Raw genomic sequence first — 12,514 nt, 5'->3', positions numbered from 1 at the left:
TGGTGGAATAGATCTTTAAAGTACAGATAGAGACAAGTGGGAGGCAATGGAAACATGAGGCTAGTTGGTACTGTTTATTGAGACAGAAGCAGCCTTTGCGTCCTCTTTGTCCCACTGCTATGAAAATATACCTTGGGTAATTTGTTTAATTGTTGGATGTATTGCTGTTGCTTTGATATCTTCCTGTTCCATTGTGTCTGATGTTGTCTTTCAAGTCTGCCTAAAATAACTGCCAAGGCCTTACATTACTCAACAAAGAAATTTGGGCAAGTTGTGGATGAGGCATTTCTTAAGTTGGATTGTTGATATTATTTTACATGTGCATTTAGATCTTTAACATTGTATAGTATAATTAGATTGATCTTAGTTGATCACACTTTACATCCTCTTTGTTTTGTGGTATGGTAGCTCATCAGAGTTTCTCCTGTATTTGTCCTTCCCACATACTTCAAATACATCACCATGAAATCATGAGGGGAAGAAGCAAAGCAACAGCAGAAGATTGCTAATAGAGCTTGTGCCATGACCTTCCTTTAGGCAATAGTCTTGGGTTTCCCCTCTGATGCTAACCACTAGTTCCTTAATGAAGCTCAAATGAGAATTGCATAAGCGAAAGGATGAATCACTGCCTGCGTCATGCAGAGCACAGCGAGCTTGACAAGTTTGAGAGTTTGATAATTTTAGAACGCTCCAGTTAGAAGATGTTGTCTTTTTGACATTCATGGTGCCTAATCACCTCCTTTCTGTTACGTCTGTGTAATTTGCATTTGCTTCCCTTGGAAAGCTTTGAGGCAACTGGAAAGCTGTGAGACAGGCTGGATTAATTAAAGTGAATACTTTCCCAACTCCAAACTACTGTATTAGAAGAAAGCAGCCTAAGTAGGGATTACCATTAAGCTTGTGGACACTTGATCTGGTCAGGCAATATTCCGTAGCCTTGCTCTATGTCCACAACACATTCTGCAAAGATTGCATTTATTCATGTTTCTACTTTTGTGCAGTAAAGGAAAATACACCTTTTGTTTCCGTCCTGTTCTAAAGCGTCCTTTCCTGGCTTTGGTTTCGTCTTTCTGCAGGTGTAGATCCATCTCTGCAAATTGACAACAGGATCCAGGCCTCCTCCCAAGCTGTTCTTCCAGGTTCCAAACACAACAAGTCCCGGGCTGCCAACACCCGGGATGAACGCTTTAGATCTGGTAATCATGTGTTCATACTGCCAAAAAGTTTTAAATGCCTGGTGCTCCTTTTTTTATGCAGCAGCTAAGCTGTGTTGATGTGTTCTCTTAGATTTGCACACAGAAGCCGTCCAAGCAGCTTTGGCAAAGTACAAAGAGAGGAAGATGCCCATGCCCTCTAAGAGACGATCTGTGCTAGTTCAGTCATCTGTTGAGGCATGCACTCCGCCAGGTGAGACCTCTGTTCCTGAAAACCCACTGTCCGCCCAGGGCAGAGAGTGTCCTGTGCTCACACAGTCTAGGCTTATGTTCATACTGGGTTGTTTACATGTGCTCCCATGAGCTTCAGAGTGCAGGATGCTGACACTCTGTTGTGTCCAGTGAGCGAAGATTATGTTGCCAGGCATTTGCTACTGGTAAGAAATGTGCAGTTTGATGAATGTGTCCATTCTTTGTGACTATAAAGGACTCAGTTCTCACTGTCGTCTTCCCAGGCAGACCTTCCCACATGAATTGCATAATGGATGCATAATCAGATTTTTAACATTGTCTCAAAATGTCGACCTTTCACCTGCTTTTATAACAGTTTGTATTGTGTGGGCCAGTTCATTAGAATTTTTGTCATTTTACTGCATTCTGTAGTTTCTTTTTGCAAGATGTCTGAGACCCAAAAAACCCTTTTGTTGTTTGTCAGTTTTGCCCAAATGTTTCACAAAGAAAAATATTTCATTATTCAGTCAGTAAGATATCTGCATAATATTTGGTGATAGAAAACTTTCCAGTCCAGTCAAATACTGCAGTGGCTCGTTGCTGAATAAGAGTTAGTTGTTGGGCGGCTTTAGAGCCTTGTGTCTTGGGTAAAGAGAGGACACAGTGGTGGATCGAGTAACCGGATTAAGAGCTCAGACATTGGGGTTTGAACAGGAGAAGGAGGGGGCCTTTTCATGGTTTTTTTGAGTCACTCTGAGTGATCTGCTCTAATCTGTTGGTATAAGATACACAGGTTTGACTGTACAGACCCACAAAATCATATGCTGTACACACAAGATGATCTGGGGCTCTGCCACTTTTTAAGGCTGATGGCAGCTACAGGTGTTGGGGTGCATATAGTGGTTATGTTACTTATTTCAACATTCACCACTAATAGTGCTATAGAGTACTGTTAGATGAGCAGGTCCTAGTTTTGCTGTTATTTGTATCTAACGCACACATGCATGGATCAACCTCTCTCTTTCTCCTTTTACATCTCTTATCATATACAGAAACTGGCCTTTATCCAGTCACATTACATGTCTGACCACCCAAGCAATCATGAGACCAAAAATCTGATTTGTATACTTCGCCAGACCTGTCGTTTAGTACGGTGTGGCATTGGATGTCTTAATCAAAAAGAAATATTGCCAATATACAGACCAACAAATACACAAATACAGTATACACAAAACTGTGACATACATTGAAAACATGCAACAACAACACTAAGCAATGCCTGGCATTAAAGTTCTTCTCCAATGTAGTTTTAGCTGGTCTGTAAATCAGTAGGTCAGTTTGTCGATCCACTACTCCTCCAGACTGAAATGCCTCATACAGGTGTTTGATTGATTTCCTTCCAATCTGGTACATATAGTATACATTTGCCCCTTAAGATGAGTTAAGTTTCTATTTTTCCAGTACTTTGGTTTTTGAACACATACCCACAAAACTAAAGACATTCCTATCAGCCTCCGCTAATTTGCTAATTAGCAAATGTTGGCAGGCTAACACGCTAAACTAAGATGGTGAACATGGTAAACATTATATCTGCTAAACATCAGCATGTTAACATTTTTATTGTCAGCATGTTAACTTGCTGACTTAAGCGTTTAGCTCAAAGCACCACTGTGACTTAAAGACAGTCTCTTAGTCTTGTTTTCAGTACTAGTCCACAGCTTTGCAACCAGTAAAAGTGATTTTCCATTTTTAATACATAGATGAAAGATAGATAGAACCCAGATGCTCCAATATGTAGGATTACAGTTGTATAAAGTAAGTATAGTGATTGAACCTAATAGGATTCAATCAGACTTCTGTGCTGAAGCTTTGCCTGCCTATGCCTGTCTTTTGTTTGCTTGAGCACAATATTTCACTGATGCACAAGAATAACTGAGATTTCAGCATATCAGCTTCTGTCTCTGCTTAGGTTTTCTCTCTTTTAAATCTCTCTCTACCTGCAAATCCTCCATTGTTTCCTGTCTTTCTCTAACTCACTCATCACTATCTATTCTTGTTTTTGTCTCTGTAGAACTGTGACGAATTACCTCTTTTTCTCTCTCAGTTTCTTTCCAATTCTTTCCACCTCTCTATTTGTTCTTTGCATTTGTTCACTGGCCCTCTCCTTCCCTCTCCCTCTGTGTAACTGTGTCAAGGTTACTGAGAGAGATTGGAAGGAGGCAGAGGAATAACAAACAGAATCATAAATGCGAGATAACCCCCATGAGCCCGCTGCTGGTAGAGACATTAAATTTTAGCTTGTTATAATCAAACCTTCTCTAGCCTCCCTCTGACTTCCTCTGCAAGGCCACAAGGAGGCTTGAGGAAGGTAACAGGTATTTTAATAGTCTCTCAATTGGTGAACTTTGCTTGTAACTACATACTGTGAGTGATTAGTGGGCAGATTAATCACATAAAGACTCATTAGTTCAGAAAACATTCAACAGGCATGTGCTGATCACACAAACAGGCTTAATCTCTGTTTTCTAAATGTCTCTCTCATTCCCTCAGTGGACCTGGGATAGGTTTTCCACATTATTAAAGCTTTGCTTTGGACAGCAATGTATGATTTTAGTGTAATATTTTGAGACATGTAAATGAGTTTTGTATTTTTCTCAGCGGCTGTAGAGCAAGTGTTGCTGTTCACTTTTTAATGATGAGTAATGGGGAACCTGCAAACTTTCCTGGTGATTTTTAAAACAGTTGTCTATTATGTGAATATTTCATTTTGTCAAGTGAGTGATGCCTAAGCTCTGTTAGCCCTTGCATTGCACTCAGTTCTCTGCAGAATGCAAATCTCAGACTCGCCTGCTCTTGTGCAAATTCAATGATCCTGCTGAAAGAACAGACATTTCTGGGAGCTTGGCATATGAAGTGGAATGTGTTCATTTTGAAAGATCCTTACCTCACTTTGAAGTTGTTCTTGTTTGGGCTATTTTTTGCTGAGACCAACTGCTCACAGTTGCCTCAAGGGAAAGGCAGTAAAATCATCAGTGACTGGGTTCCTGTCCAAGTCATAATAACTTAAGCATGCACTACTTTTAGCAAAGTTTTCTTTGACACCAACACTGGATATTTGAGTTTTTAAAAATGATTTAATTTTTTATTTTATTATTAAGAACTGTATATATGTATTTTGTAATTTTTTTGAACACAAATCCTAGTATCAGTTAGTCAGTTCACTGACACACTGACTCACATCTTTTTTTTGTCTTAAATCAGCAACATCATATTTCCGAGGACTGTAATTCAGCATTCCTAGCATTGTAAGTTCTTAAAGATGTGTACATGTTTAGCAGTACCTACTGTAGACATGTAACTTTTGTACCAAAATAAAATATTTTTATTGAAAAGCTGACTTTGTTAGGTGTAGTCCCCGATTTAATTACTTGTCTACTTTAGGTGTGTAAAAACACAACCCCTGATTTTCCCCCAGGCCCTAATTTGCTCTCACTTCCCCTGTCATACAAATATGAATAACACTTTTCTGTTGGCTGTAAAAATGTGTTACACTTATTCATTTGCATATAGTACACTAATAGTTGCAGTGTGTCTGTGTGTTAGTGTGGCAGTTTTTACAGGGAGTAATGTATCATGACATATCAAGACAAACTCTACCAGTGAAGCCATCTCCAGCTTCCATCTCCATCAAAACCATTTGGCCATCCCACTGGCTTATATATACTTTGTCCTGTATGTATAAGTAGAATAATGTATCATCAGCATATCATCTAAATCCTACCCAAGATGTCCATTGCCAGGTTCTACCATCTTATTTTTCTTTTCCTGGAGACAGCCCCGTGTTCTTGTCCACTGTTGTGACGCTGCCCTGTCTTGACCTGTCAAACACAGACACCTCCTCGGCGTCGGAAGACGAGGGCTCGCTGCGCCGGCAGGGACGTCTAGCCACCTCCACGCCCTACCAGGGCCACGGCCACCCAGCCGTTGAGCACTGGTTTAACCGTGTCATCCAGGGTTCGTCCACCTCATCCTCCGCGTCATCCACTTCATCCCACCCAGGAGGGAGATCCGTCACCACCACCAACACCACTGCCCACGCAGCCCTCAACGCCAACGCCGCTGCCACCGCACTGGCTGACCTTATGGCACACACCCAGCTAGGTCAGTGACACACACAGTCTCACACTCCATCAGATATCGGCCAGCCCATCTGTATGTTCTTTTCCCTTTCTAATCAATGCAGCGCTGTCATCCAGTTAGCAGAGGTAAACAAGGTTTGCTCAGCGTTAATAAAACTCTCTTCCCTCCTCCCCATGCTACACAGAAAACTGCAAAAATGAGTCTGGTGTGGTTGTGAGCTGAAGTACGAAGGTATTTTAGAAATAGATAATGTGTTCATGTCAGGCAAGAAAACACTATTAAATATTTATTTCTTGCATATAATATTCTCACTACTAAAGTACATTGGTGGAAGTGTGATGATTTCATTTTATTTGTCGTAACCTTCACAGTAAAATCTCATTCTAATACAGTCCTTAAATGAGCCTGCAGACCCCCCTGCTTGGCTGTATGGTTTTAAATTCCTCCATTTGTGTATATATAAGAATCAGAGAGTCTGCAGTTGGGTTTTTATATTTTTTCATTCTCTCACATTTGCTGATTTCAGCACCTGAATCTGTATTATGGCACTCAGGCTGTTTTTGATATAACTGCAGCTTAATCGCAGACAGACAGTGGTGTCCTACACATCTGCTACAGCCGAGCCCTTATCTCCCTCCAGATACACAAAAGCACTTAATGAGGCGAGACAAAGGAAACACGCGACAGAGTTTTAATTCACATCTTTCTAATTAGTCATCTCCGTCTGCCATCTCACTGTCATTCAGTCATGTGAAAGGGCTCACAGCCACTTCCCATCAAAGCTGCTGGTTCCACGTTGGCATGCCAGTGTCACAAACTAGTTAATGAGATTCAGTAGATTTATCTCCATCCGTCTCACAGTAGCAGCAAAGTGAGATGGTGTTTTTCTAGCATATGTGTGTGTGTGTGTGTGTGTGTGTGTGTGTGTGTGTTCATGTGTGTCTGTACGTGTTGCTGGCAGAACGATATCCTATTAGGATGGAGCTGTCTGATTTCTGTCCAGCTCGTCTCCCCTCAAGGTTGCTGTCATAAAGTAGCAGCAGTGACTGCTACTGAATGGAGCTGTAAATAAATCTCCTGTATCACCCTCTCCCTTGGCCCCTCAAACTCTTTGATTCTGGCTGTCAGTCACTTAAGCAACAGACAGTGACTTGTAAGCCATCATATATGGGTAGCATTTTTAGGTAATATGAATAGAGATGCCCAGTCAAACATGACCTTTGGTTTTAAAATCACACATTTGCGCTGTGTGCATGTTACATGTAGTGAATACAGTACATGTACTGAGCAATTACAGAACCTCAGTCCTCAGGGTGCAGTTCTCCATAATCATGATATACAGCAGTTGGTTTTTGTTTCCAAAATATTGGAATCCAATGCAACAACTCAGAAATTCTACCTTTATAGAGATAATAATGTTTTTGATCGACACTGTTAGAGGTGTTTACTAAATGTTTATTATTGAAGTTGTAGGTGCCAATGGTGGTGAACTGGACACAACATTATGTTGACAGGTGTTTCTAATGTTTTGCTGACCCCACGTATTATAAAGCATATTTCAAAATGACGCTGTCCAGTATTATACCACAGCTAACAACAACGTCAGTAATAAAATAAAATATAGTTGAATTAACACCTCTCAGTGCCAACAAAAACTGAACATTACAGACATGTTGTACTGAGTTGCTTTCAGTTGTATAGGTGCACTTGTGTGTGGCCAGGGAGTGTATGTAGTGCTAACACACATTACACATTACATAACATTTACAGTAATGATCTTAGTAGTCTTGAAATGTTATGATACATTTATCAGACTCGCCTGTTAATCATATTATACAGTTATCTTGTTCTCGGTGAATACAGTACTCACCGAGGGGAGTGTATCTGCTGAATAGAAACGTTCATTCATTATGTTGGCAGGTAGTTAAAATGGAGGTAACATTTTAAAATACATTCTTCTGCAGTGAAAGACTTTCCACGCACAGATGACAAAGAGGCTCCTAGCCTCTCAATCAAATTCTTAACTTTTAAAGTACATTTTCATATAGTTGCAACAGCCCAAAGTAGGCCTGGCATTTGACCTTTTAACCCCAACACCCCACTCACCACAGATAACCACTCAGCACCGCCTGATGTGACAGGGCTGTCGGAACGCTCCTCGCTTCATGCGGAGCGGCCCCAGGTGGCCTCGGTGCGAGGCGTTTCCCGTGGCTACAACCACCACACCAGCGTCATGGAGACCGCAGATGGTGAGTTTCTTACTTACGCACACACTCAGAAACATAGTCACCTCCCCTTTCCCTTTCTCCCCTGCTGTCTGTCCCTCTGTCTCAGTCAGACTGGCACGAGCTGCTGACTGACCATCTTGTGTTGCCATGGTAACACTGCACCTCTACAACCCTCCCTAAAAATCCACCATGTATCTACCTTAATGTTTCATGTTCTTAACTAATAAAACACATAGATAATAATTATTTAGACAGGAACATTGTCTCCCTTGAGTCCTAAGATGGAAGAGTAAATTCTTTGAGACATGGGTTGTAAACCAAATTATTAGAGGTGGGTCTTATGTTCAGTTCTTGTCATGTTGTCAGTGAATCAGTCCATAAAATTAACAGCCTCCAAATTTCATTCATCATTCTAACAGTATCTAGTTTAGTATTCAGCCAATACTGCCAGCAGTTTCCAGATGGGTCATCACAGATATTGACTGTTGAGCAGTGTTGAGATGAGTAACCAGTGAAATCAAAAAGAGGATGGTGTTATTACAATGCATAAAATATCAATTTAACTGGTACTTCTTCCTGATATTGAGTCAATTTGTTTCCTTTTAATTTTTTCCTTTTAATATCACTAGACATTGATGATGTGTTAAGATAGATGTTTTAACAATAATTGTACCGACTTTATTGTCGACAGAGTTGCCATAGATGACAGTCAGGTCTACCAAGCCATAAAAATCAGTGCTGATGTAGCTCTATCACTCATCCATCTTCATTCAGTCAACACCAGGACTGAAATGCTACTTTGAATTGATGTCCAACGTCCACTGCTACAGCAGAGCTATTACCTTCCTGCCATCCATCCTCCAGTAAGAATATGTGTGCATTGTCTGGGCTTTCACTGCTAATGAATGCTAAAGCAGTCACCTGGCTTGACACATAAAGGGGATGGACGTTATTAAATCTATGGATTTGGATTTTAAAGAGATTATATTTTATCCCTTATGTTTTGCTGTGTGATAAGATGTTTCAACCCCACACCTCCCGTGCACGTTTTCCCACATGAGTTAATAAAAAATGACAAAAATAGTCCTATCTTTGTTGTTGTGCTACAACAACTACAGTCTGAGCCTTTCATAAGCCCACTCTCACCTACGTCTGGCTGTTGGTAGATTTCTCACACATTCACACACACGCACACAGTTCGCAGGACTGTTTCATTGACATCCTGATGTGTCTCTCCTCCAGGCTGTGAGTGGAGAGGTGAAGGATCCCTCAGTTTAATGGATGGTATTTATAACTGTTCCTCCAACTTTATGGCAGTCTGCTGTATGTGCACTCTGCTGCGTGTGCATTTGTGTTTGTGCGTGTTTGTGTTTCCGCCTTCGCTTATACTGTTAGGTGTACCGTCCAAACCATGTGTATTTTCTAAAAATATATGCATTAGACTCCTGCGTGTGTGTATGTGTGTTTGCATAACTGAGTGTGTTGCAAAGGCATTTATAGCATCTTCAAATTATGTCTAACCTAAATGCACTTCACATTCATCACATCAAAGCAGATAGTGTGAAAAGGTGACAGGTGTAACTATTCATTTGCAGTTGTGAATAATTATCATGTTGACATACTGGTTTCCTCTCTCACACTGGGACACTAAGACTTGTCAGTTTCTCACTACATTCTGTGACAGCAGCCTGTTAGCCTGTAGCCTCACAGTGGGTTCTTTGATGGCAGCATTGGCGATTTAACATCAACACATGGTTGTAGAAAACATGCCATTACAGTGACTTCGGTTCCATCTGTACTGACGCTATACTGACGCTGTATGTGCTGGTTTCTGGTGGAGCATGCAGCATGCACCCTCTGCTACCTGGTCAGATTCTGTATTATCCCTACTACAATGAATTAGTCCTAATGATAAATATCAACTGTGTATCCAAAGCCTGTTGTCTTATTCCTCTGTGCTAAAGAGGTTTGTACAAACAATCGAGGATATGTGATTGTTTCCACACATTTCTACAATGTTATAACAACTTATACATGGACATTTTCACCATTTAGATTATTTACACTGCACCTGGAAAATTCTAACAGCATGACACGTTTTCCGTCCAAAGCCACCAGTCTGCTCCTCTATCAGCACTGTCACCAGTTTCCATATAGAACTTTAGCAATTCATTGAATAGCTGAACAAACAACACACAGTAACAGAGTGAGCTGTCTTAACTTAAAATCGTCAGTTTCACTGTAAAACCATCCACAGTCTTTATAAAATGCAGAGCTCTGATCAGTTTGCTGGAGCTGACAGCTGATTCTGCTCTCTGAGCTTACAGGCAGGTTTCCTTCACGAGATAATGAATGTGTCCACTCATAACGTTTTGATTTATGCAGTTTTAGGCACAAAAACAACTTTTTATGTTGCTCTCCTCATAAGCTGTCAGTCATTTTTGGTCCTTTCTGCCCTGCGCCCGCACAAATCCTGCTGATGATATCAGTGTCACATTGTTGTTCAAAAACTATATTAAAAACACAAAAAGAAAAAAGAGCCATACTTTTTGACTTAGAGACATGTTCCGTAATTATTATGAACATGAGCACTGTAGTTTATTATGAATCAATCTCACATACACGTGGTGCTGCTGCAAATACCTAGTAGCATACTAAATGTGTTTTAATCCATGGCTGAAAATAGTCCCTAACAAATGCACTAATTAATCCAGTTTGTGTAATGTTTGCTTAAACTACAATGCTCAGCTGTTTGTGAGCAGTTTTTAAAGAATTATGTCTTTGTTAGGACCAATTTAGCTTCAGGCTGAGAGCCATAGAGAGTTGGGAAGGTTTGGAAGTCAGAAAAAGTACTGAGAGATGGACTAACAACTTATCATCTTTGATGTTTTATGGGTGGTGTGGTCTCACTTGGTTGCCTTATGCAGTTCTCTGTATGCATATACTATTATAGAAAAGACATGTTGTGGCATTTTATGCACAAATTAAACCAGACACTGTGTTTGCCACAGCGATTCAATGCTGTGGGTGAATAAATTATGAAATCATGAAAACATTAATTATTGTCATCATAACAGGGATGTCCTGGTTGGCTGTGATATTAATGATCAAGGCACTTGAGTGGGTGGGGTTCAGGGCCCTCAGATGTTGTCTTGTGTGTCTGGGGCTTACTAATTGGCCCATCAGGTGCTGGGCTGACCCACACATGTCTACTCCCAGTGCATCTGTCCCTACACGAGGAGGCAGAGTCTGTCTGAGCCAGGCTTATTATAGTAAGATAGATCAGGCAAGCTTCATGCAGCTGTGGCCTTCGTCTCCTGTGGCTGTCTGGAATGTCTGACACAGACCACCCCCCTCCCAAACTATGAGTATGAAATCACATGGAGGAAATGATGTCCGATGATGATTATAGTCTGCACATGCCCATGTCCGAAATGTGAGGGAATTCTAACTGGACACATCCCCTCTTCTCTCATTTCATGTCTATTGTTTCTCTTGCTTTCCTTCCTTTCCCATCATTCAAGTTATGTCTTTACAGAGATCCAGGTCTGTGCAGTTATGCTTTTTGACTGTGGTCTGGTTCAGCTTTCTTTCAGCGTTGTAAAAAGATCAGTTTTAACATACAAGCCTAATGATTTACTTATTTTTTGACTTGACTCGGTTGTAGTTGATTTTAGCCTCCCACATTTATGATTTTGCAGTGCGTATGTAAAAAAGAAAAAAATCTTTTGAGACACCTCATGAATCAGCTAGTGCAGAGAGGACATCTTTGTTGCTAGGCAGCAGGCGAGGCTGCTCCTCATTTTCTGAATTATTTTGTATGCGAGGTGTTTCAGTGATTCTAGAGCGTATCCTGACTGAAAGACTATAACCCCTGACCTCCAGGTGACTGTAGAGGACCTTGCAGTCTGCTGTTTTGTCATCTTGCCACAGTGTGAATGACAGCTGGTTGTCCTGGATGTCTCATTAGAACACCACACTAACCTTTTCTCTTTTCCTTTCTTATCTGTCCCCACCATCCATTTCTTCTCTCATCAATCTCTCAATCTGTCTATGTCTTTCTCCACTGTATCCCTCCCACCTGCTCCATACATTATTTCTGCCCCGATATTTTTCTTCTTTTTTTTCTTTTTATCCCCTCCAATCTCATTTTGTAGGTGTTCCAGTCAACAGCCGCGTCTCCTCCAAAATCCAGCAGCTGCTCAACACTCTGAAGAGACCAAAGCGACCGCCACTGCGAGAGTTCTTTGTGGACGACTTTGAGGAGCTTTTGGATGGTAAGCTGGCCTGGAAATAATTACGCTGCTTTTATTAAATCAATAAATCATGGAAAAAGTATTTAATCTAACTCTCTCTAGGGTGCGAAAAGGATAATGATCAGAGCCCTCAGCAGTTAAATGCTGAGGCTCTTTTGAGTGTGACAGACACATCAGCTGTCAAGATTTTTGTAGTGGAAATTTCCAGTTTCAGTTTCAGTATTAGTTATTTATTATTTATTTATCTTTTTGCAGCTGAGATAAAAATGTCACATTGACCTCACCACGCCTCTCAAATCAACATTCAAGGTATACTTTTAGATCAGTGGCTGTTATTTTCTCTCCTGTCAGGGCTGAGACCACCAGGTATGCAGAGGGAGTGGTTAGGGAATGCTGGGTTAAGAAACACACACCCACACCAGCCCTGGACCAGCCCTGCCTAACCATTTCCTCTGCTCCAACCAGCCCATCGTGGGATTTGGGTGGTACTCTGCCAGGCTGAATA

At 41.0% G+C, this 12,514-nt stretch overlaps 1 protein-coding gene across 14 annotated transcripts in view; it reads left to right on the top strand.

The window, feature by feature from the left end:
- Positions 1-12,514, top strand: part of dip2a (disco-interacting protein 2 homolog A) — a 75,487-nt gene that overhangs the window by 45,545 nt on the left and 17,428 nt on the right. For 6 of the 14 annotated variants that reach the window (XM_051070626.1, XM_051070623.1, XM_018671925.2 and 3 more), the window contains exons 3-8: positions 1,077-1,196; positions 1,288-1,407; positions 5,277-5,546; positions 7,637-7,774; positions 8,996-9,037; positions 11,911-12,030. In XM_051070626.1, coding sequence (XP_050926583.1) covers positions 1,077-1,196; positions 1,288-1,407; positions 5,277-5,546; positions 7,637-7,774; positions 8,996-9,037; positions 11,911-12,030 — 810 coding nt within the window. The remainder of the gene's footprint in view (positions 1-1,076; positions 1,197-1,287; positions 1,408-5,276; positions 5,547-7,636; positions 7,775-8,995; positions 9,038-11,910; positions 12,031-12,514) is intronic. The other 8 variants (XM_051070634.1, XM_018671932.2, XM_018671933.2 and 5 more) reach the window with 3 other exon arrangements.

The sequence above is a fragment of the Lates calcarifer genome, linkage group LG1 (genome assembly GCF_001640805.2).
Source record: "Lates calcarifer isolate ASB-BC8 linkage group LG1, TLL_Latcal_v3, whole genome shotgun sequence".
In the NCBI taxonomy this organism is placed as follows: Eukaryota; Metazoa; Chordata; class Actinopteri; family Centropomidae; genus Lates; species Lates calcarifer.
Note: the sequence above shows the minus strand (reverse complement) of the source record. Positions and strands in the feature narration are given on the sequence as shown.